The sequence below is a fragment of the Acanthopagrus latus genome, chromosome 15 (assembly GCF_904848185.1).
Source record: "Acanthopagrus latus isolate v.2019 chromosome 15, fAcaLat1.1, whole genome shotgun sequence".
In the NCBI taxonomy this organism is placed as follows: Eukaryota; Metazoa; Chordata; class Actinopteri; order Spariformes; family Sparidae; genus Acanthopagrus; species Acanthopagrus latus.
The window spans coordinates 9,341,356-9,363,755 of NC_051053.1; the positions used below are offsets into that span (position 1 = coordinate 9,341,356).

Genomic DNA, 22,400 nt, shown 5'->3' on the forward strand with positions numbered 1-22,400 from the left:
CAGATACAATAAAATAGACAAAATAAACTAAAATAAGACATTGATAGTATTTCCATGAGGTGCAAAGTAGCATTGAGGTAGATTGGGTTGTGCATTAAGAGGCAGCAGCAACTTAGTGTTAGTCATTAACCTGCGGAAATGTCTTCTATACCTTTGGGATCCTGTGATTGTAGCAGTCACTACAAATATAGCAGCAAAAACTTTGTATTAACAACAGGGAATAGATGCAGCTTTGATCTGTGATTGATGAATTCTTATCTTAGGTGCTAGGATTTACTTCTAGGCTTGGTATTATCCTCCATAAAGACTTAGTCTAGAATGCCTACCAGTGTCAGTGTGTTGATATTTTTAAATTAAGTCATAAAAGTGTGAAGGCCTCTCTAAATAATATCTGCAGTTGTTTTTAAAGCTGTTTCTCTGGAGTGTTTCTTGGTGTTGTTTTTTTTTTTTTATTAAGCTATAGCAAACTCCAGTGAGTCATTTTGCTATTCCTATATGACACATCATTTTGATCATGAACAAATAGGCTACAGTTTTCTCAGTAGAGGGTTTCTGACGATATGAATATAAAGCATGTAGGTAAGAAAAATACACTTTAAACTTAAACCATGTTTTGGCTTCAAATCATCCAACTGTGTTATATTGTCATTTGTGGTACTGCACCCAAAATATATCAGTACAATGTCCTCTGAGAAAGGTAATTGTTCTGAAATTACTCATACAAACAATACAATTTCCTCTGCTTTCTTGGAAGTTACAGTGGATATAAGCTTGACAAACAGATGTTCCTTTGGTTCTTGTGTGACATTTCTGTGTACTTTGCACCTTAGTATTCTTGACTCAGAGAATCTTCAGTAGATGCTGTAACAGTAGCTCTTGTCTTGTAAAGACAGGATGTGTCTGATAATCACAAACTGCTATAGATGATTCGACATGTTTCGTGTGTGGGGGGTGAGTGGGAAGTTGCAACTGACCTAAAGTCACCCTTTGTACATAAATGCCTAGAGCAGTTGGATCAAAATGGACACATTTTGGGGATGATGCAAGATCATAACTGTGATTATTAAAGTTCATTCTCGAGTTATGAGTTCCTCATTTATTTACTGCTTTAGATTTTGCTGTCATGAGCTTGCAGATGGTTAATTGCATGGACAGAAATGTAAACGTGGGGGCAACTGCCCTAAAACCACCAGGGGCCCCCAGAGGGCCACAGTATCAGCCAGTGAGCAGCCTTATGGTTTACCTGTTTTAAGAACTAGTCAAGTCAGGTCAGTTTTAGATTTACAGCCCAAAATCACAATCACATTTCTGCAGTATACATGTACATTAATGCATGGAGGATGTTAGAACAAGGGGGCCATGTGCTCTGAGCAGTAAGGGGTTTGCCTTGCTCAGGGGTGCCTCTGCAGTGCCCAGGAAGAAGGCAAATCCTGAAGAGATGCCCTGACATTGTGTGCATACTGAGTTCATTGCTAAAACCACTTGTGCATTGGTCATTTTAAGTAATATCAAGAATACTAATTCACAGTTGGTCAAAAATGTGGGATATGGGGCCCAGCAGCTATTTATTTTATTTTACTGTACCATACTCTACTATTGTACTGTAGTGCTGTTTGCAATATAGTGCTCTCTAATGGTGAAGTGCCATCAGAAATTATTCTCCCACTGGCACCAATAAAGTAGGTTGTCATGAATAATTAGTAAAACCCTCAATGATCCAAACGGGTAATTAGAAGCTGATTCACATCTCTCACTGCTCTATAGAACAAGTGATTTACAGTATGACAATTCGTCATTTCAGTCAAGAGGCAAGCATATGATAACTGATTCACTGTGACTGTACTCCGAGGGTAAAAACAAGCTCTGCAGAGCTTTGACCGTAAATGACCTATCCGGGTTGCCGTAGTAATGCAAGACTGTGGCACTCCTCCTCAATGAACGTTGGAAAGATGGCGACGGCATACGCACAAGCGAGAGTCAACTGTACCGGCGGATAGAAAGTGCTCTAAAGAGACACAAAGCCGTCTCTCTTGCAAGGATTTAACGGTGCAAAGTGTATCTTATATCGCTGCGACATGGTTTAGCCCATGCACGGCTAGGACCAAGACGCTGCTACTTTGCTATGGAGCCTCCGGATCGTAACAAGCCCAGCAGGTACGCGAAGCTGTTGAACAGACACTACACCATCAGGACCTCGCACTTGCCAAATAGGGAGCTGAACGTGACACTGCAGCGGGCTCTATAGGAGCGCTTGCGCATCCCTGAGAAAACGACTTCCTGCCAAATAGTGCAACGCGTGCAGTTAACTGCATTTGCAACACACTCGGAGTTGCAAACTTTTTGGAGCAGCGTTTTCAGGCGCACCTCGCTGCAGATATCAACCGCTCACCTGGTTCTCGGTCGCTAGAAAGAGAGGCAAAATGCTCGCCCCATGCTGAGGTAACATTACGGGCAGTTACTCACCGCTGTAACAGTGCAACATGTCAGGGAGCGGGCTAGCTTAACATCTACTGTTAGCTGTCGCTTGTCACTTTATTGTTCAGCCGCAAGTTCGCTTACAGAAAACTGACCGAGCCAAGGTTAGGTACGTTTTGCAGCGTGGGTTCGCGAAGTGGACTTGAGTGTGTATTGTTTATTATTTCATGGTGCCAGCCCATGCATTTCCTTTTAACACCGAAGCACTAACTTCGGCAAGGCTTTAGCTAGCATGTTGCTCCACTGTTATTGTTAATCCTGCAGCTAGACTTGGCGCTCGTGTTGTTGTTGTTGTCTCGCTCGCCACTGCTGAATCATGACACGGGCTCGCAGTTTGTGCATTTTGGGGTCATTGTTACCTCACGTAGATGTCTATAAGTCGGTGGCACATTGTCTTGCAAATGTATTCGCAGTGCTCGGGTGGCGAGGTTGCTTGGACAGTAATTCGTGTCTCTGCAATCTCGCAGGGGAATGCACACAGACACGCACGCACGAGATGTTTTTCTCATACGTGCACATCTCCTAATCGAAATTCCGCAGTATTTGCCCCTGACCGCCGGCAGACAGACCCCTCAGGAATCTGCTGTTATGTCTTCCCCCTCCTCTCGTGCAGTCGTGTGTCTGCAGAGAGGAGAGAGAGAGAGAGGCATTTAACACGCAGGATCAGCTCTGTCATCTGCTATGATCCTGTTTTTCTTCAAGCTAGTAGCTTGTTTTTTTTTTTTCTTTTATAGTGTCGCCTGTTTCAGTCATGATCGAGCACCAGTGAGTTGTTATTCTCTTGTGGCCACTCAGTCCGAAGTGGACACACAAACAGCTCGCGTGATTGTGCAATACTGGCCCTGTTACTGTAATTGCTGCCTGGCATTGTTGCGCAGAGAAAAACACAGAACCATTAGCTGAGGTGTTTCACTGTCACATTTTTATTATTACTATTTTTTATTTTATTTTATTTTTTTTACATCCAGCTTTGAGATGAAAGCCATGCATGCTTTGGCTTTGCTGCACAGTCTCTTTTACTTATCTTCAGTAATGAGATTACAACGGAACATACATAACGTGGGCCATTGTAAAACATAAAGGTGCATTGGCCAAAGTTGTGTAGTTTGCAGGAGCAAAACATACATTCATTGCTCAGACTAAAACAGGCCTCTTAAAATGCAAATATGAGTCATCTTTTCCTTTCATCCTCCTCGAGGAGTGTATATACGTTAACGCTCACTGTGAGGTCGGTTCAAGCTCTTCTGATTGCATGGGAATGGAGAGAGAGCCGCTGCTACTGTCCTCGCAAGTACAGTGGTCCTTTGTCAATAATATCTTGTTCTCAGAGTCAGTGTGAAGACAATGTGGCTCACAAGCATTCCATAGATTTCAGGATGTGGTGTTCTGTGAGCAGTGGATGGCTGCCTGGAGCCCCGGACACGCTCACGGGGCAGAACTCATTAATGCCTGCGTTTGCCAGGAGCACAGGCTGCAGCATACAGATGGACCATCCTGTAGCATTTCCTATCCGCATCCTGTCTCTGCCCACACCTGCTTCAGAGAAATGAGTGTTGCTCTCACATTCTGTCACTCTCATCTGCCATTTCCTCTTAAACAATAGGATCTTTGTAACTACTAACACTTTTGATGTTACCAATAAGCTGCAAAAAGATGAGTGACAAGGAAACGGGGGAAAGATTGTGAAGTTGTGCAGCATGACGTGTTTGTCGGTTTGATTTGACGTTTATTTACGTGCACAACTGCAAGTGATTGAAACCGACAAATCTGTTGCTTTTGGCTCTCTGTAGTTTCAGATTGAATTTTCAAGGTGGAGCAGACTTCTGCCTGCACTGCATTTATGATGCAAGTGGCATTAGGTGAAAAACATGTCATTACACCGTTTACCTCATGCTGCAGCCCACAGTCTGCAAGCACAGTCTACATTTAGATACATTTAGATCATATGACTCATAGTTAATGGCATGAGCTTGTGCTGGTACAGTAAGGACTAAATCTTTTCTTAGACTGAGGATGTTCTCTGGTGTCAAGCAGTTTATAATGCCATGTATAAAAGCACAGCAGTGTTTTAATGATGCATTGACATTCTCATTTTCAGGAATTGAAGTGGCTGTTTGCAGCATTTTTGCAGGAACAAACTCCTGTGTTTTGGGTGTACAGTATGCTGTGCACAGTTGTAGGAGAGGCTGGGAGGTCCACTCTTGGCAGTGTCACACTGTTCTAGCCAAGGGTGGGGTCAAGTACGTCGTGTACATTGTTTGTGTATTCTGCCGGGCTCCAGCACAAATTCTGCACCAGCTCTGCCTGTTTATCAGTGATAAACAGTAGGTCAGAGATGCATACACAAACACTCTTCCATTTTGATTTGCTGTTCATGTGCACAAATAGGTTGTCTATTCTTACTGCCTCTCCAGTTAACCCTGCACTGAAATAAGCGGCCAGCACACATCCTTTTTACAGCGGGAGGTCATCAAAATCTGGATTTAGCTTATCGAGCATCAGTTATGCCAGCCTGACCTAATTGGTGGAGAGTTTGCTCTTACAAAAACCCCGGCCACATTCTCCTCCTTTTCCTCTCTCTCTCTCAAAAAAAAAATCCCTTTAGTTTGGGCATTGTGAGCAAGTGTGCTCACTAACCAGCTGTGTGCTATTCAGCCGTGGGCCTCACTGGCCACGTGTCACCACTATACAATAGAGTGCCCCTTCCTGGTACAATGGTGAGGATGGTCGGTGTCAAAGGTCAGGCCCCCCTGACTCTGGCAGCCCTCGGTATCACTGCTTCAGTCGCTCTACAGAAAAGACTCTCGATTTTGTGCTGTTTATTATGCACTCAGTGTTTCTGCCTAGGGGCTCTAGCATTCCACCAGCCTTTATTGGAGCCCCAATGAGCCATCAGATGAGCCATTGAGACCGGCCAGACACCATCTGCAGTGATAATTCACCAGCAGCAGCCAGGCAGGGACAGCTTGAAGACCATAGTGCAGCTATGGTTAACTGCAGGGCATGCTGGCCAGTAACTTTCTCTGTGCGGCCTGCGCGTAGGTTTAGGAAAAAAGCAAAGAATTCAGAAGAGGAATTTGCTCGGTCTTTACTGCTGCAGCACAATCTGTGCTCCAAGTGTCTCATGGCAACCAAACAAACAACCGGCGGCAATGGCGTCATTGGTTCCGCTGTCATTCCTGAGTGATTTAGTCATGGTGTTGTGTGCATAGAGAAGTGTCTTTTTGTGTTCTCTTTCACATGCATGGACTATTTTTGTCCTCAGACTTAACACACACGTGCACGTTTTGGAATGTTTACAGATGCTCACGATCTGATCTTACTCATGATGGACGCAGGGGGAGCTTTTACTGTGCATGTACTCTTTCTGTTTGTTTCCTGCTACCTATTTCAGTTTTTGAAAATTTCAAAATTTGCCTGTTGTTGTTGTACTAAATGCCTTATTGTAACACACAAGATCGCTTACTGTGCCTTTTTGTGGCTGCATACTGAAAAGATCACTGTCGAGTTGTGCTCCTGCAGAACAGGCCCCCTCACAATTTCCCGTACAATACACTCATAAAGGCACCAGTGTTCTTTCATGCGGGAGTTATTCTGTAATTTCAAGACTGCTATGGTTCACATGGCTGTGCTCCTCATGTTGATTTTGCAGTATGTTTCATTCATGAAGTCTTGAGTCAAATAAAGTTGCAGGATTTGCAGCAGGTGTCTGTCTGCCCTGCATGTACTTCCACAGCTGCTCCCAGGGGACTCGGTGTGTGTGCATAGAGAATGCAGTGGGGCAGATGGGCAATAGAAGTCTGGACTTTCTCCCTGTGTGGCTCTCTGAAAAGCTTAAGCAAGCGCTTCCCCGATTACTCCCCTTAACACTCACACACACGTCCCCCCCAGTGTGTGCCCCTTTCAACACCGCCTGCACAGACGCTAACAGGCGCGTGTTGGGGAATGCCATTCAGTCAGATGATCGATGGAGAGACACATGGTAACGAGCATATAGAACGCCCGTTTTCATGGCCCTCCTTTTCTCTCTTTGTTTTTGTTGCCCGGGTCAGACCTTCCAACCTTTCTCTCTAATCCTATTAAAAACCCCTCAGAAAGGCATTAGGGAATAAAGCTCAGCCTCTGACATTGTAATCTGAAAAGGCGTGCTGCCTGCACTCTCGGTTTTCTTTTTCCTTTTCTTTTTTTTCCTCGGGGAAGTGTTTCAAGTGATTATAGTGTTTCCTTTCTGCAGAACTAGACCCAGCATACTCTGCAACGGCTGTCCATTATCTGCAATATTGCAGTTGGAATGTTGTTTAGCGGCGTTGTTATTTGAACTGTAATTGCACAAAGTGACATGATGATTTGCATTAGCGCTGTGTCTGCACATCTACACAATGTGGGTGAGTGAATCAGTGTTCCACGAAATCTTGCAGTACAGATGATGACTTAGCAGACAGATTTAATGAGGGTTACTATTTCTCCCTCTCTGGTTCAGCCATGTTTACCTAGACCATGAGAGGGTGCCAGTAGGGAACCCACAGCTTATTATCCTGCGTCTAGAGGGCTGTGGTCGTACACAGTGTTGCCGCTGCACATTTGGGAGGCAGCCAGTCAGGCTCCAAAGGACAGACAACTCGTCAGTCTGCTGTAGGTAGCAGCAGACATTCAGTCTAGTTGCAGTTTAGCAACCTGTTTGCTGTGGCATTAGAGGAGATTTGGTGCACTCCCTGTTATGGGTACAAACAACCCTGCACTGTTTGACCTTGCACACACATTTCTTTCGTGTGACTATGATATGATTGAAATTAGTCTCATAGTGACATGCCAGAGATTTTTCCTGCTGTTAACATCACTTTCATTAGAAATATGCAAATGTTGATAATTTGTCTTGTCCGTTTTTGCTGCAATCATTAAATGTCGACAGGCGGGCCAAGCGGGCGGAAGATGCATCCCAGCAGAACTCCGAGGTGGGTGAATCCTGGGACTCTCCCAGTGAGGAAGAGGAAGCTGTGTATGGCACATCACCTCCTTATAACCCCCGTCAGATGAAACGCATGTCTGGCAAGCATCAGAGGAACAGCCAGGCAAGGAGTGCTGGTCGGTCTCCCAACAAGGGTAGGTTAATGAATCTGTTCATAAATGGAAATCACAAATCATATTGCCTTTTTGTTCATGCATTGCAGTAACTGGTGGTTATGTATTTTCTGTGTTAATTTCAGCAGACCTTAGCCCATCTGGCCTGAGAGAGAGTCCCCGGCCAGCGGAGACTCCTGAGGAGCACAGCTATAAGCAGGGCAAGAAGCAGAGGGCTGCGCTGCGCTCCACGGAGAGAGACCAAAAGAAGACCTTCGATAACTTCATGCTGGATCCACTCTCCAAGTCGAGCCCTTTTGGTGCCCTCAACATGGATCCCAGGAAACATTACCTGAGCTTGGGCTGCAGCACTTGCAAGCTTCCTGTGACTATGCCCCATATGGCCCGGACCCACCGCCAGACCTCCAGGACAGACTGTCCTGCTGACCGCCTCAAGTTTTTTGAAACTTTGCGGCTGCTGCTCAAGCTCACGTCTATGTCCTCCAAGAGGAAGGAGAAGGAGCAGAGGGGCCTGGAGAACATGGCCTTCATGGGTCACAACAACGAGGTCATCTGGTTGGAGCTGCAGGCTTGGCATGCAAAACGCTCCACAGGTGACCAGGACCTTTTTCTTTTCACCGCCCGCCAGGCCATCCCTGATATCATCAATGAGGTGCTGCACTTTAAGGTAAACTATGCCAGCCTGAGAGGGGCCCAGTGTTCTCAAGCAATTGAAGGGGACTATCATAGTGTCCCAGATCTAATCTGTGGAGAGGACAGGGAGTCTGCTGTAGCAGAGACCAACCACTGTGGAGTAGATCCCTGGGGGTTTAGTGCCTCGCCCTCATCAGCAATGAATGCAGCAGAGCCTCTGGGCTCTGGCGCTGACTGCAGGGAGCACCTTCAGCGTCAGCGGCTGGCATTTGAACAGGTCAAGCGTGTTATGGAGTTACTAGAGTCGGTAGAAGCTTTGTACCCCTCTTTGCAGGCCCTGCAGAAGGATTATGAAAAGTATGCAGCACGAGACTTCCAGGGCAGGGTGCAGGCGCTCTGTCTGTGGCTCAATATCACCCAGGACCTCAACCAGAAGCTGCGTGTCATGGCCACTGTGCTGGGCCTCCATGATCTGTCCCGTATCGGGTGGCCTGTCTTTGAGATCCCTTCACCTCGCTGCTCCCGTGGTAATGAAGAAGAGGAGAATGAGGAAGATGAGGAGAATGACTCGACAGCAACTTTTACAGCTGACAGTGAAGGAGAGGAAAGGGATGCTGAGGAGGAGGAGTGCGGATTAGGACATGTAGCAGAGGAAGAGTTGTCTCCCTCCCTGACTCCTAAGTTTGCTCGAATGTTTTCAGAAGATGAGTTTCTCCCAACTGCTAATGCAGTAAGTACAGAAGTGATTGCAGGAGGGGGAGTATTCTGCCCCACAGCCATCTACAGACCGTTTGTGGATAAAGCTCTGAAACAGATGGGACTACGTAAACTGATCCTCAGACTGCACAAACTGATGGACCGCTCATTACAGAGGTCCAGAGCAGCACTGCTCCGACACACCCCTGCACTAGAGGTATGAATCTCTGTCTTACCTTTTTCTTTACCTGCACAGTTAATGGGTACAATATCTAGTGACACTATGATGACAATTTTCGCTGTTTTCTGACATTTTATTGATTAAATAAGAATTTAAAAATCTGATCAATCAATAATGGAAGTTCATGTTGGCCAAAGCCCTGCATCACAGCTGTGTCACACATTTTGGTATATGCTGGAGGTGACCACAACTGTGTTTTTGTAAAAAATAATAAAAACTAGAGCTGCAACGAGTAGTACAATAAGCTATTTTAATTTGGGCTCTCTTCAACAGTAATGAACATTTTTCCTGTTTTGGGGGGGACATTCTATAGACAGATTGATTACTCGGTTTATTGATAGATATTTGGGAGGTTAATTGACTATTAGATAATTATTGGATGAAGCCTTATAAATAATTTACTTCTGTTGGACCTTTTAGGTTTATAAAAAAAGAGGTGATAAAGCTTGAAGCATGCTCTGTTGCTCAATGGTGCAACTAAATGCCCCATTTTCACTCACTTAATAGGAAAAGGGGCATACTGTAGAATATGAGGTCAATACAGTTTGTATTTAAAGCAAAATTTCAATTTTTAATAGTCACTGAAACGTCATAGAAGTTTAAGGACGTAAAGGTTTCTTTATCACATACAGTTTTAATATGTGTTGTCAAATGCAAGGCTATGGTCTCCCAAGTTTGTGCTAATCTGCTATTTGTATTGTAGCAATAACATTTTTTCCATTGAATACATGTCATAATCCAGTTAAAACAGTAGTATGGTGTGGTTTACTCATTCAAAGCAATCACATCTGCGGTATGGAACTGTAGTCAAAAATGTAACGTTTGCAGTGCAAATGCTAGTAATTTAATTAGTCCCAGGAGGTTGTGAACAACAGAGGGTGTGTTGACACTTGGAGAAAGCCAATACAAGAAAAAAATAGTAGTAAAGAGGAGAGGATTGTTATTGACTTAATTGCAATGAATAATCAGCTCATCTGCGTGTTGGTGACCTTTGATCAAAACGTGGAGGCTCACAGACACAACAGTGCTCTTGCAAGTGTGCAGTGATGAATGTGAGCACTTCCTGGGCTAATGTGCTGAATGTGACGAAGGAGATGCATATTGTAGCTGTACAACACTGGAAACAGGAGCATGTATTTGTCCAGTACTAGGGCTGTTTCTTTGTAGTGTACGCTATGCAGTGCAATCCAACAGGGATGCATCTTCGCAGAATCATTGCAGGTGCAGTCTCTATGAATCAAACAATGAAAAAGCAATTTGAGGAAGCAGAAGATGTGCTTTACTAATCCCTTTACAGAAAAAAATCAGTGTTTATGTGTCATTTGACAACTATAATTTATTAGATGGCAAAATGAAAATAAAAAACAGCTTTGAATTATCATGAATCCGAGTATGCAGGCACTTAATGTAACACCATTTTATTCCCTTGGCTAGCAATTGTGCTCTTTTAGATATTATGAATTGACTTTACTGGAACTATCTTCCACCTGCAGTTTGCAGACTTCCCAGACCCCATGCTTTACAGTGATTACCTGCCAGAGCTGTCACGCCATGAGTCCTGCAGTGGTCCGGCCCATCCGGAACTCGAGGCAGACCAGGTTTCCTGGGAGGATTTGCTGGACATGGACCTCCCATCCTTCCGGCCGGCGTTCCTCGTGCTCTGCAGAGTCCTTCTCAATGTCATTCACGAATGCCTTAAACTGCGACTTGAACAGAGGCCTGCTGGAGAGCCTTCACTGCTCAGCATCAAACAGGCAAGAGAGTTTTTAAGTGACTCCTGAATGCCTTTTTACTTCTAACCAACACAATCTTAGTTATATTGAATACTTATTTTGTTTGTGCTTTGCAGTTGGTGCGTGAGTGTAAAGAGGTTCTTAAAGGTGGTCTCCTGATGAAGCAGTATTATCAGTTCATGCTGCGAGGTGTAGTGACTGATGATCAGGGCTTGCAGACAAATGCCAATATTGACGAGTTTGAAGAGGACCTTCACAAGATGCTGGTGGTAAGACTAAATCCTGTATATTTGTTGCAGTCAATCTATGTGTTATTGAAATTCAAGTTGAATGTTAAGGATCATATGGTTATCCCAACATCTGCCACTGTTTTTGTAGGTCTACTTTGACTACATGCACAGTTGGATCCAGATGTTGCAGCAGCTGCCTCAGGCCTCGCACAGCTTAAAGAACCTATTAGAGGAGGAGTGGAACTTCACCAAGGTCATCACTCCTTACATCCGAGGAGGGGAGGCCCAGTCTGGGAAGCTTTTCTGGTCAGTCCCCTACCTGAAAACAAAACTGATATAAGTCTTTGTGGATTTCATCCTCCACACTTGCAGTGAGATTGATTTGTGGACCAATCTCTTAATCATTCATCTCAACCTATCCTCCGAGAGTTTTATTTATATAAAAATGAGGATTGTTCTGCTCTTTGCAGTGACATTGCTGGGATGCTGCTTAAATCCACTGGAGAGTTCCTCGATGCCGGCCTGCAGAAGAGTGGTAATGAATTCTGGGAAAGTGCAGATGACAGCACCGCCTCAGATGAGATCAGGTAAGAGGAATAACTGACTATCAGATTTATGTTTCAGTCACTGTTGATATATTTTGTCCCACTGGATGTTTTGTTGCTTTTTTAACTTTGAACCTTTTGATTCTGTGAGGCGGTCGGTTATCGAGACCAGTCGGTCACTTAAAGAGCTGTTCCACGAGGCCAGGGAGCGAGCGTCCAAGGCTCTGGGCTTTGCCAAGATGCTTCGCAAGGTGAGAGACCGCAGTGATGAATTGTCATTCCCTTGAAAGAGAAAGCCACAACAATACTGACTTTGCAGTCTGTCTGTGACCCTGTTTTCTCTGCTCACCAAAGAACTGGGACTGTGTGTTCTGACACACACTTTGTTTGCTTCCATGTCTGCAGGACTTAGAGGTTGCTGCCGATTTCAGTATCACTAATGGGGTGACATGTCTCCTGGAGGCACTGAAGAAGAGAAACCATGTCAAGGTGCGTTTCCTTTGTTCTGCACGTATTTATCTTTGTCCTCAGTTCTCAGGTCATTTACGCACCTGTTTAACCCTCTTCTATTATACCTAGGTTCAAATTCCAGGTTTGGAGGAGCTGCAAGTGTTTGTCCCCTGTGGGTTGATGGATCAGCGGCCTCTCATTCTGCAGCTTCTCAATGCTGCCGCAGGCAAAGACTGCTCCAAAGAGCCTGATGAAATTGCAGAGGATGAAGCCTACTTGCTCATGAGTAAACACGGAGCTGGGGACTCTGCCACTGACTCTGACTGGGCTCAGTGGGACGGACAGCTCCTCAAACTGGTCCCCCAGATGGAAGCTGTTGACACTTTAAGGGCCATGAAGGTACGGGACATTTTTTAATTGATCTCAATAAGTCCCTCACTGGTCCATGTGTCTTCAGTCAGGTTTATATAAACTTGAAAGGGGCTTATTTTGACTGTTTTCAAGTAAACAGGTTTTAATTGAAAATGGTTGAAAAGTGATTTTACCCTTAAAGCTATGCAAACTCTTTTTTTCAGGTGGAGAACATGCTCTTGGTCGTGATGCAGTCGGCTCATCTGGTTGCTCAGCGAAAGGCCTTTCAGCAGTCCATGGAGGACGTGCTCACTCTCAGCCGGGAACAAACATCTAGTCAGCCTCTCATCGCGAGTGCTCTGGAGGAGCTCAAGGTACGCACGTGACCACATGCTGACACTCTCTACCCTGGTAAACCCCATGTTTATTTGGTGTTGCTCTAAAGACAGGTGCACGTTGGTGTCCTACTTTCAGATTTGTTTTCCACTGCAGTTGCTATCATTCACCCTAAATTTCTGCTCTATTAATGTTACCTGATAAAGACACTTTGCTACTATTAGGCCAGTAAACTTTCATATCTGTTGCATTCATATATTTGTGATGTCTCACGTTTTCAGTTTTTGTTTTGAATGCTTTTACTGATCACTTTGAATTAGAGATTTTAGAAAACGATAATAAAACTCTTCCTCCTCGTTCTTCATCACAGGATGAGGCACTGCAGCTATGCATTAAGATCAGCACTGCCATTGACCGAGTCGAGTACATGTTCACCACAGAGTTTGAGGCAGAGGTAGAGGAGTCCGAGTCGGCCACTCTGCATCAGTACTACAGGGAGGCGATGATACAAGGCTACAATTTTGCCTTTGAGGTAACACAGTACAGTATATTGTTAAGGAAAGTGATGCTGTAGATGCTACACAGCCTATCTATGCCTTTTCTGATTTTTTTTTTCTTGGTCAGAGCTTGTGATGTAATATGTCCACTTCTGTAGCACTGAGTTTTGGGTGTACTTGTGAAGTCTGCTGATAAGGGGAGGTTGAGTTGAGGCGGTAATCTAAATGTCCTCCTGTTGACTGCTTTGTGTTATTTTCAGTACCACAAGGAGGTGGTGCGCCTGATGTCTGGGGAGTTCAGGCAGAGGATCGGGGAGCGCTACATAGCTTTTGCCCGCAAATGGATGACCTATGTCCTGACGAAATGTGAGAGTGGCAGGGGCACCAAACCAAGGTAAGGCTTTACCTTTTATCAGTTGAGCACTTGTATACAGTTTTAAGTAATTTGTTAGTTTGTTTTTTTCCCTCTGGTTGGATAGCTAGTGTGATGTTCCAGCATTTAAGAGGGATGAGTAAGAGCATGTGGCTCAGAGATGCTTTAGCCATGCCCTCTGGTGGGGCATTAACCTCATTAACTAATAAGCACTCCTACTGAGGCAATTAATCTTGGGTAAAAAGTAAACAATGTTCCCCGTCACATTAAACAAACTGCAGGCTATTAAAAACATAAAACACCTCTCTCGGCCCAAGTTCATAGTAGTTAATTAGGTTTTGTTTGTGTGATACATTCCTTATTTGCCCTGCTGTTTGTTAGTTTGAACTGATCTGTTATTTCCAGCCAGTTATATCAATCTTCTGTGGAAGAGAGACATCATGTTGAAATATATTTATTTTTACTCTCTTTGTCAAGAGCTGTCGTTGTGACCCCATAACAAGCTACCATGGCAATATTGTACTCCAATAATAGACCGAAGCCTTTAGGTTATTTCATGGAATACAACTGAAATAGTAGCATGACATTTGGAGAATAACAGAGACCTTTTTATATATAAATATGACAACTATACAAACAAAAATAGGCACATGTCAGTGAGCATGAGCTGAGTTGTTTTGTTTATAAGATCTAAAACTGTGTGGGCCATACAGAGGAGAACACAAAGAGCCACTTAGACCATGTCCTTTGTCCTACATATGGTATTATTATGATTATATGATGTCCAATATTTGTACCTGAATGATGGCTGGGTTTTTTTCTTAAATGAAAGCTGCACCTTTTGTTCTGTTCAGATACAAAAAATGGAGAGGGACAGAATGAAATGAACAGCAAGAGAACATTTTTGGGAGACCCTGATTAACCGAGTAACTGTTTCACCTCCAGGTGGGCGACTCAGGGTTTTGATTTTCTTCAGGCCATTGAACCTGCCTTCATATCAGCGCTGCCAGAGGATGACTTCCTGGTAAAACATCCCTTTAATCTTCTCTTGGTTGTTGTTGACAAATTGCACAACAACCATGCTTGAAAAAATATTTATTTATTATCGATTGACATTAAATGTACATATCTCTCTGCAGAATTTACAAGCTTTGATGAATGAATGTATTGGACATGTGATTGGAAAACCTCACAGCCCAGTCACCGGCCTGTACATTGGTAAGATGCTCATTGTGATCCGAACTGTTGGTGACTTCCACATTTGGAGGTCAGAATTTAATTCAGTGTTTACATTCTTTTGTTAGTTTATAACCTGGGTGTCACAGGGACACAAAGCAGGCACATAGGCAGTGATATTACAAATCAGTTCCCATGCAACAGCAGAGACAGACCTTATGTTTGTTAGTCTGAGTAACCTTTTTGATTACTCAGACTCCTTTAAGCAGGGCAAGTGTGAAAGTCTGCTACTATGACTGTGAAGTCGGATGTCACTGAAGAAGAGCATGTTTGCTCAGTAAACTCTTTTGATTGAATAAGGACAGATAAAACTAAACAAAAATAGGCAATCATAGAGCGCAGACATCTGCCAAGGCCAGCAGTCAACTCTTCTATGACAGCAGACAGCTCAGATATCTGCCACATAAAAAGCAGGATGAATATCACCAAAGCAGACAACATGGGATTGTATAAAAACTATAACTTCACAGCGGCTGCAAACTCAAACCGCAAAGCGAGCTGCACAGAACTACGGTAAGTTGTTTGGCGATGAAGGCACTCACCCGCTCCGCAATGAACCACTGTTGATTTGCATTACTGTAGGTGCAATGGAGACGTAGTCAGCCACACAATGCTCATTACCATCATCACAGTCTCTTGTGCTTTGCCGTACTCATGCTGAGAGGGATAGTTGCTCGAAGACACAAATATTGTGATTGGCTGCACTGGTGGAGCGCACATTGCATTGATTTGTTGATGACAACTGGAGAAAAGGGCTGCTATAACCTTGTGATATGGAGTCATTTTATTTCTGCAACTGGCTATTATTTTTGTCACTATTGAAGTACCACCTACTGGATTTTAAGAGATATGGCGTTTATTTCGTCAAGGCCAAATGCCCAACTGGAAATGTTTATAAAAGTAAAAATAAATTCAATTTCTGTTTCTTGGCCCATGTTACTACCTTCCATCCTTGGATCCATCCTAGTAGTTTTTCCATAATCCTACAGACAAAACTATAGCTTTCTTGCTGGAGGTAGAACGGTCTCCCTTCTGCAATGTAGAGAGTCACTTCACCGATTTTACACATCAGTACTTTTTTCCCCTCGTGATTACGGTACTCTTCACAGCTAGTTGTATTATGTTGCTCTGTGGGAGCTTTTTGAAGACCCAGAAAATGACCCCAATCACATCTCTATGACATCTAGAGGGGCATGTCATCTTGGGCTTGGCGTTTACACATTTATAATAGAACTCTCTTAAAGACTGGAAGTGTGGCGTTTGGAAGACGTGGATCCATGAGTGCAGATCTAATGAAGGGTAATATTCAGGAATTTTACACATACAAAGGGCTAACAGTCTGGATATTTTGCCTGTTGGATCTATGTTGACCATTCTTTTATTAAACTCATCTGTTAATGAAGGTGCCATACAAACAATGGAGCAGCCCTTTTAAAGAAATGCAAAACAAAAAAGCTGAAATAATTTCTCAATGTGCAAACTAAGAGACAGTTTGATCTTTAGAACAGCTAAGCCAAGAACTAAATGTTGCAACACAACACAGACAGGCTGGTCGCTGTATGTGGTTGTCAAAACATGAGCACTTCACCACTTCAGAGCTGAATGAATGTTTCTTTTGTGATGTTGCTTCATCGTAGATTTCCCCCAGAATGACAAACACCTTTTGTAAGCGGCATGGTTGAAATAATCTTTTCATATTTTTCTTTTCAGCACCCAGAAATAGTCCTCGTCCTGTAAAGGTCCCTCGTTGCCATAGTGACCCACCAAACCCCAACCTGTTCATCCCTAATGCTGAAGGGTTCAGGTAGGTGACGACAGTTGAAGTTTTGACAATAACCTGTGTGCCTAATGTGTTTTACTGTCCGTACTCTTTCCTGCATGGCTCATTACCTCTGCTCTTTATGCCTCCCGGTGTTTTCGCTCAGTAGTTGTTCAGCTCTTGTGTGATGTTGGATTCTGTGTGTGTGTGCGCGCGTGTGTGAACGCTGTGAGAGTGTTTTGAAATGTGTATAGTTTCGGAGAGTGGGCGTGTTCATCTGTCCCTCAGCCAGCCACCCAGTCCACACCCTTAAACATGATCTTTTCACATCCCACACAAAGCCACCTTTCCTCCAAAGGCCGAGCTCCTCAGTTTGTTTTTTCACCACACAGCTCTCGAAGTCTCCCCTGCGACCTGCGGAACCAGCTGTTCCCCAACGGCCCTCGGCCCGTCCCTCAGGGCCCGGGGGAACACAGCCACACCAAAGCACCCAGCAGCAGCCCCAGTGACGTCAGGTAGCCATGTCCCCACGTCCCCAAGTCACCTGGTAGAAATTGCTGACAAAACACAGCCTCAGATACAAAAACAACAGCCCTCACAATAGGAAAGCACACTTATAGAAAGATATGTTTATATATATATATATTTTTCTTCTGCTTTTTTTGTAGCTTTGATTCATAATTCTCATTTATAGATTGCTGAATTCCTGCTTTAAGCCCTCTGATTACATCTAAAGAAACGTGTTCAAGAATATGTGTGACAGATATTGGATTATTTTCTATATTCACAAAGTCAGCCTGCTGAGTTAATTTTTGTTCATGAAGCTTAGATCTTTGGAAAACAGGAACCCTTCTTTTTTTTTAATTAAATCTCTAATGCATTGAGGCAGTGTTTACCACATTGCTGCTCAGCTATGATCACTTTAAATAATCTAGACTGGCTACAACTTAAACGAAGATGCTTCTTATTAAAATGCATGGCATCGATGCAGGCTACTGAAGGCCTTAAAAGCGTCCTTTTAGCTTTTACGAGCCCTGCAAAATGTCACCAAATCAGGGAACTGGCCTTACACAATCCTGGTCAGGGGAAGAGACTGTGATTGTTGTGCATGGTGTGAAAATGGAAAAAAAAAAACACACACTCTACCTCATTGAAAGAGTGAGCTATGATACTGCGCTTTTTAGTGCTGTTAGTCTTGCTTTGATGCTGGTGATTCACTGCCATTAGATTTTTGGCTTGTGTTTTTGTGTGTGCTTTTGAAGTCAGAACATGCCCTCTGGAGATCTAACATTCAAGTGTGTTTGAGCTGTTTAATGACGCTGGTGCATGCTGAACTGCTAATGGGTTTCAAAAGGCATACTAAATATCTTTGTTTCTCCTGAAACCTCAGATGATTTTGTCAGAATTGTTTGTATTTAATGGGCTGATTTATTCATGTACTTTACAGTAATTATGTCACTTTTGTTTTGAGCAAGACTGGCAACATTTTTATCTCATATTGAAGATGTTCTTGATTGCTTTGCACGTCCGGATGCTTTTAGGAAGGAGTGTCCGTCTAGGGCACACTTAAGTGCATTATATTTTATCAAGAGCTTGAAAATAAAGTCTAGTCCTGGTACTCTGATCTTAAATCGGGCCAATAACAAAGAAAACCCCCCAGACTGAGACCCACCATCTTAATCAGAAGTGTTCCACTCGACATTTTTGCATCAGTTTCTTCCGTTTCCTCGCAGGGGATCCAGTTTCCACGAGAATGACCGCCTGTCGTCAGTTGCAGCAGAGTTGCATTTCAAATCTCTGAGTCGCCACTCCAGCCCCACGGAGGACAGAGAAGGTGGGCACAGTCACTCATCGGTCTGCGTGATTTGATCCACATTGTGCTTAATAACCGCACTGATGGGCTGACGTTTCTCATGTGATTCTGTCCTCCAGAGCCCTCCTATCCTAAGGGAGACCCTAACAGCGCTGCACGGCGAAGCTGGGAGCTCCGCACTTTTATAAGCCAGTCCAAGGGTGAGAGTCTCGAGTGATGAGGCATGTTGGATCTATTAAAGTATGCGGTCATGAATTGCTTTTTTAAATAAATCCTGTTTCCTGTCTCAGACACAGCAGCCAGGCAAAGCCCCATGGAGGCCGTGCGTCGCTCCATTCGCAAGTTTGAGGACAAGCGCTACGCCGTGATGAAGCAGCGCAACATCATCGGCCAAGTGTGCCACACACCCAAGTCTTATGACAACGTCATGCATGTTGGGCTCAGGAAAGTGACCTTCAAATGGCAGAGGGGCAACAAGATAGGTATGACTGCCCTCTGACGGCTTTTGTTTGGATATGGGTTATGTGAGGCATGAGCAGGCTGTGATGTTATGGTTTTTGTGTATGACAATAGGTGAGGGCCAGTATGGGAAGGTGTACACCTGCATCAATGTCGACACTGGAGAGCTAATGGCCATGAAGGAGGTATGTATTTCACAGGTATCAGTTACAAAATAACTAAAAGGACGCACATTTGAGGTTGAGGTAACACATTTCTTTTCTTGCTGTTGAAACAGATCCGATTCCAGCCAAATGATCATAAAACAATCAAGGAGACTGCAGATGAGCTGAAAATATTTGAAGGCATTAAACACCCGAACTTGGTGCGATACTTTGGAGTAGAGCTCCATCGGGTAAGAGAAATATGTTTATGTCAGTTCAGGCATCATGTGGCACTTACCGAAGCAGCTCGGTGTAAATCTCCATGCTCTCCACCTGTAGGAGGAGATGTACATCTTCATGGAGTACTGTGATGAGGGCACTCTGGAGGAGGTGTCCAGACTGGGGCTGCAGGAACATGTCATCAGGCTCTACAGTAAACAGATCACTACAGCCATCAACGTCCTCCACGAACACGGCATCGTCCACCGGGATATCAAGGGTCGGTGCCACACGCTCTTTGTCACATTGTCGAGTTTTTATCCTTATTAGAAGTACAGAAAACTGTTTACATGCTTCTGATCCGCTCTCTGTTTTTGTTTTTTGTTTTTTATATCAGGAGCCAACATCTTTTTGACATCATCAGGCCTGATCAAGCTGGGTGACTTTGGTTGCTCAGTCAAGTTGAGGAACAACACTCACACAATGCCAGGGGAGGTGAACAGCACACTGGGAACAGCAGGTAAGAAAATATCTCCTGTGCCTCCACCAGGGGTCACTGTTGTTCAACATTTAAATGTTTTCCCTTCACAAATAGGCCTCTACCCACATGCTGTGTCTTATTAAATAATGTGCTGTATTAGTATAGTGCGATGTTTTATGGATGCAGTTAATGACTTGACTTTTACAATCTTTATTTTATGCATTTCTTTCATGTGTTATTACATATAATTGCATAACAAATGAGTGTTTTCAATTAAATTGTTTGTCTTTCTCAGCATACATGGCACCTGAGGTCATCACCCGAGCAAAGGGTGAAGGTCATGGACGAGCAGCGGACATCTGGAGTCTGGGCTGTGTTCTCATTGAGATGGTGACTGGAAAGGTAAGGAATGACGGAAAAGAAGAATTTCACAATTACATTCAGTATATTTTCTATTTGTCTCAAATCAAGCAGGTTTAAATAAAGAAGCTGGTTGTCCTATCAGTAAACTGCTCTTTGAGTCTATCAAACCTGTGGAGCTGTTGGCTCTTAAGCATATTCGCTGCATCTAGAGAAATTAAATAATAGTGGTTATTTAGGTTTTTCTAAAAAAAAAAAAAAAAGTCTGAAACCGCAAAAATCTTCTTTTAATCTTTCAACTTGCACCTATTTGAGTGTGCTGGTGCTTTTTTCAGTCACTTCAAAATGTATGTCTTGAAGTTACAACACCTAACAATAGTTACACGTGTCATAGGCAGTGCTCTTGCCCATATTGTGGTTGATTCATTTTCCTCTTTCGTCTTACTTAAGAAAAATACCCTCCACCAAAAACGGAAGTAAAAACCACATGTAAATCAGTTTCCGTTCTCACTTTTATCTCACTTTGCAGAGGCCCTGGCACGAGTATGAGCACAACTTCCAGATCATGTACAAAGTGGGAATGGGCCATAAACCCCCCATCCCGGAGAAGCTGAGCACAGAGGGGAAGGACTTCCTCGGCCACTGTCTGGAGAGCGAACCCAAGCGCCGCTGGACAGCTAGCATGCTGCTAGACCACCCGTTTGTCAAGGTGAGGCGCTTCCAGGGCTAAAACCCCGTGAAATCACATGAAAGCATCCAACAAGCTCCCATATTACAACTGCTATCTGTTGTCTGTTTCAGGTTTGTACGGATGAAGAGTGAATGGACCTCCTCTGTGGCTTTCAAGTTTACAAATTAAAGCACTACTGTACATGCTGTCGGCAAAAGAAAAAGAACTGTGGACGGGGAGAAGAAGTTATGGCTGAAGGCACATGGAGTTAAACTGAGGAACTAATACAATATCATTTCAGAGGACAACTGGACCTACGAAGTATAGGTTTTTTGTGTCTTTATGTACCCATGGACTGGGGGATGGAGGGGCCGGGGTGGGACTGTACATACTGTAAGAATAGGATTGGCTTTAATTCTTGTATAAACAATATTGTAAAGTTAAAGTAACTATTGCCACATGTGTTGTTCTCACTGGTGAAGAGACCTCTGAAAAGGCATTGAGGATTCTTTTTTTTTTTAAACAAATGGGAGGACATGGGTGGGGGGGAAGAAATCTATGGCACTTTTAAACTGTTTACCCAAGGGGCAGTTGAGTAGAGGAGGGAAGAACCAGTTGCCCTTTAGGGCTGAAAAAAAAAAGGTGTGGTAAGCCTAACCGAGTGGACTGGTTTCTGAAACGAACACCATCCAAATATTACATGAATTTATGACTTGTCATTTTTGCAAGCGTGGGCACTAGGAAGGAATTTTTTTTTTTTTTTAATTGTATTTTTTCTTTGCCTTTGCTGAGGAGTTTAAATGTCAAGTTGGAGCAATGTTCAAGTCTACTGGTTGCCGGTTGAAGAGCTGTTCATGTGACTGGAGCGTAGCCAAAACTGAGAGGAGAAACGGGGCCTGCTCTCCCTCCCTGCTGCTGAACATCCACACAACCAGACACTGACACACACCACAACTTCTGGTCCTCTGCTGCTCTTACAGTGTTTGCTATGTACAAACAATATTAATAAACCAATCGTTTTTTTAATGAAATGTCTGTTTTCTTCCACTTTCTTTGACATTTCGAGCTCCTGACGCAACAAGAAAATACAGGTGACTGTCAAATCTGTTGTAGGACAGCAGTAGAAGAACAACTAGGAAAATGATTCATAATTTCATCAGCCAGTCTGGCAGCAAAACGTCAGCCAACTCCCACTGGCTAACTTATCGTAGGCAGATAGGAAGAACAATACTTATGTTACGGATGCAGTATCCCTGTCTGATGTTGATCCAGCAGGCCAGCTGCTTTCTGACCAGCCACAGAGGTGAAGTTGCTAACGAGGCCGTTGAGTCATGATGAGCTGGCACAAGAACCTGGATTTCAACAGCTGCAGGAGGCTGAGTGTCCAGGAAACATCGCACAAGGTGCATAGAGTAAAAATGTCATGTTCAGTATGCAGTAAAAGAAACAAGAAATGTATATATTGGGCAATTCCTCTCCACTCAAAGATGTGTAACGAGTGGAGAATTGCAGAATGCAAATGTTTAGCAGTGTAGCGCAATGTGTACCGTTAATGCAATAAAGAGACAGCCACCTTGTCAGAGGACACACACACCTCGCAAGTGTAATATCGCTCAGCTCT

At 43.8% G+C, this 22,400-nt stretch overlaps 1 protein-coding gene across 4 annotated transcripts; it reads left to right on the forward strand.

Moving 5' to 3' along the window:
* The first annotated feature begins 1,917 nt into the window (after positions 1-1,917).
* Positions 1,918-21,810, forward strand: map3k4 (mitogen-activated protein kinase kinase kinase 4). Of its 4 annotated transcripts, none has more exons than XM_037123421.1 (27): positions 1,918-2,154; positions 7,385-7,575; positions 7,680-9,100; positions 10,618-10,878; positions 10,974-11,126; positions 11,236-11,393; positions 11,558-11,674; positions 11,784-11,883; positions 12,038-12,121; positions 12,212-12,481; positions 12,658-12,807; positions 13,140-13,301; positions 13,527-13,660; positions 14,585-14,663; positions 14,779-14,857; positions 16,586-16,679; positions 17,027-17,149; positions 18,368-18,468; positions 18,567-18,647; positions 18,738-18,929; positions 19,021-19,091; positions 19,184-19,300; positions 19,389-19,548; positions 19,666-19,788; positions 20,045-20,151; positions 20,639-20,818; positions 20,911-21,810. In XM_037123421.1, exons 1-27 carry the CDS (start codon positions 2,123-2,125, stop codon positions 20,929-20,931), a joined length of 4,761 nt encoding a protein of 1,586 aa, XP_036979316.1. In that variant the 5' UTR covers positions 1,918-2,122; the 3' UTR covers positions 20,932-21,810. The 4 variants fall into 4 exon arrangements, with proteins under 4 accessions (XP_036979316.1, XP_036979317.1, XP_036979320.1 ...); XM_037123422.1 differs by having other exon boundaries at positions 7,683-9,100; XM_037123423.1 differs by lacking the exon at positions 1,918-2,154 and adding an exon at positions 2,266-2,439.
* The last annotated feature ends 590 nt before the right edge of the window (positions 21,811-22,400 follow it).

What these genes read in the sequence shown, in the direction of transcription:
- map3k4 (XM_037123421.1), top strand. Translation starts at nt 2,123, where the DNA reads ATGGAGCCTCCGGATCGTAACAAGCCCAGCAG. An exon ending in GGCAGGGGCACCAAACCAAG is followed by an intron (nt 13,661 to 14,584) that starts GTAAGGCTTTAC and finishes TTTCACCTCCAG; the next exon opens with GTGGGCGACTCAGGGTTTTG. An exon ending in TTGAGATGGTGACTGGAAAG is followed by an intron (nt 20,152 to 20,638) that starts GTAAGGAATGAC and finishes CTCACTTTGCAG; the next exon opens with AGGCCCTGGCACGAGTATGA.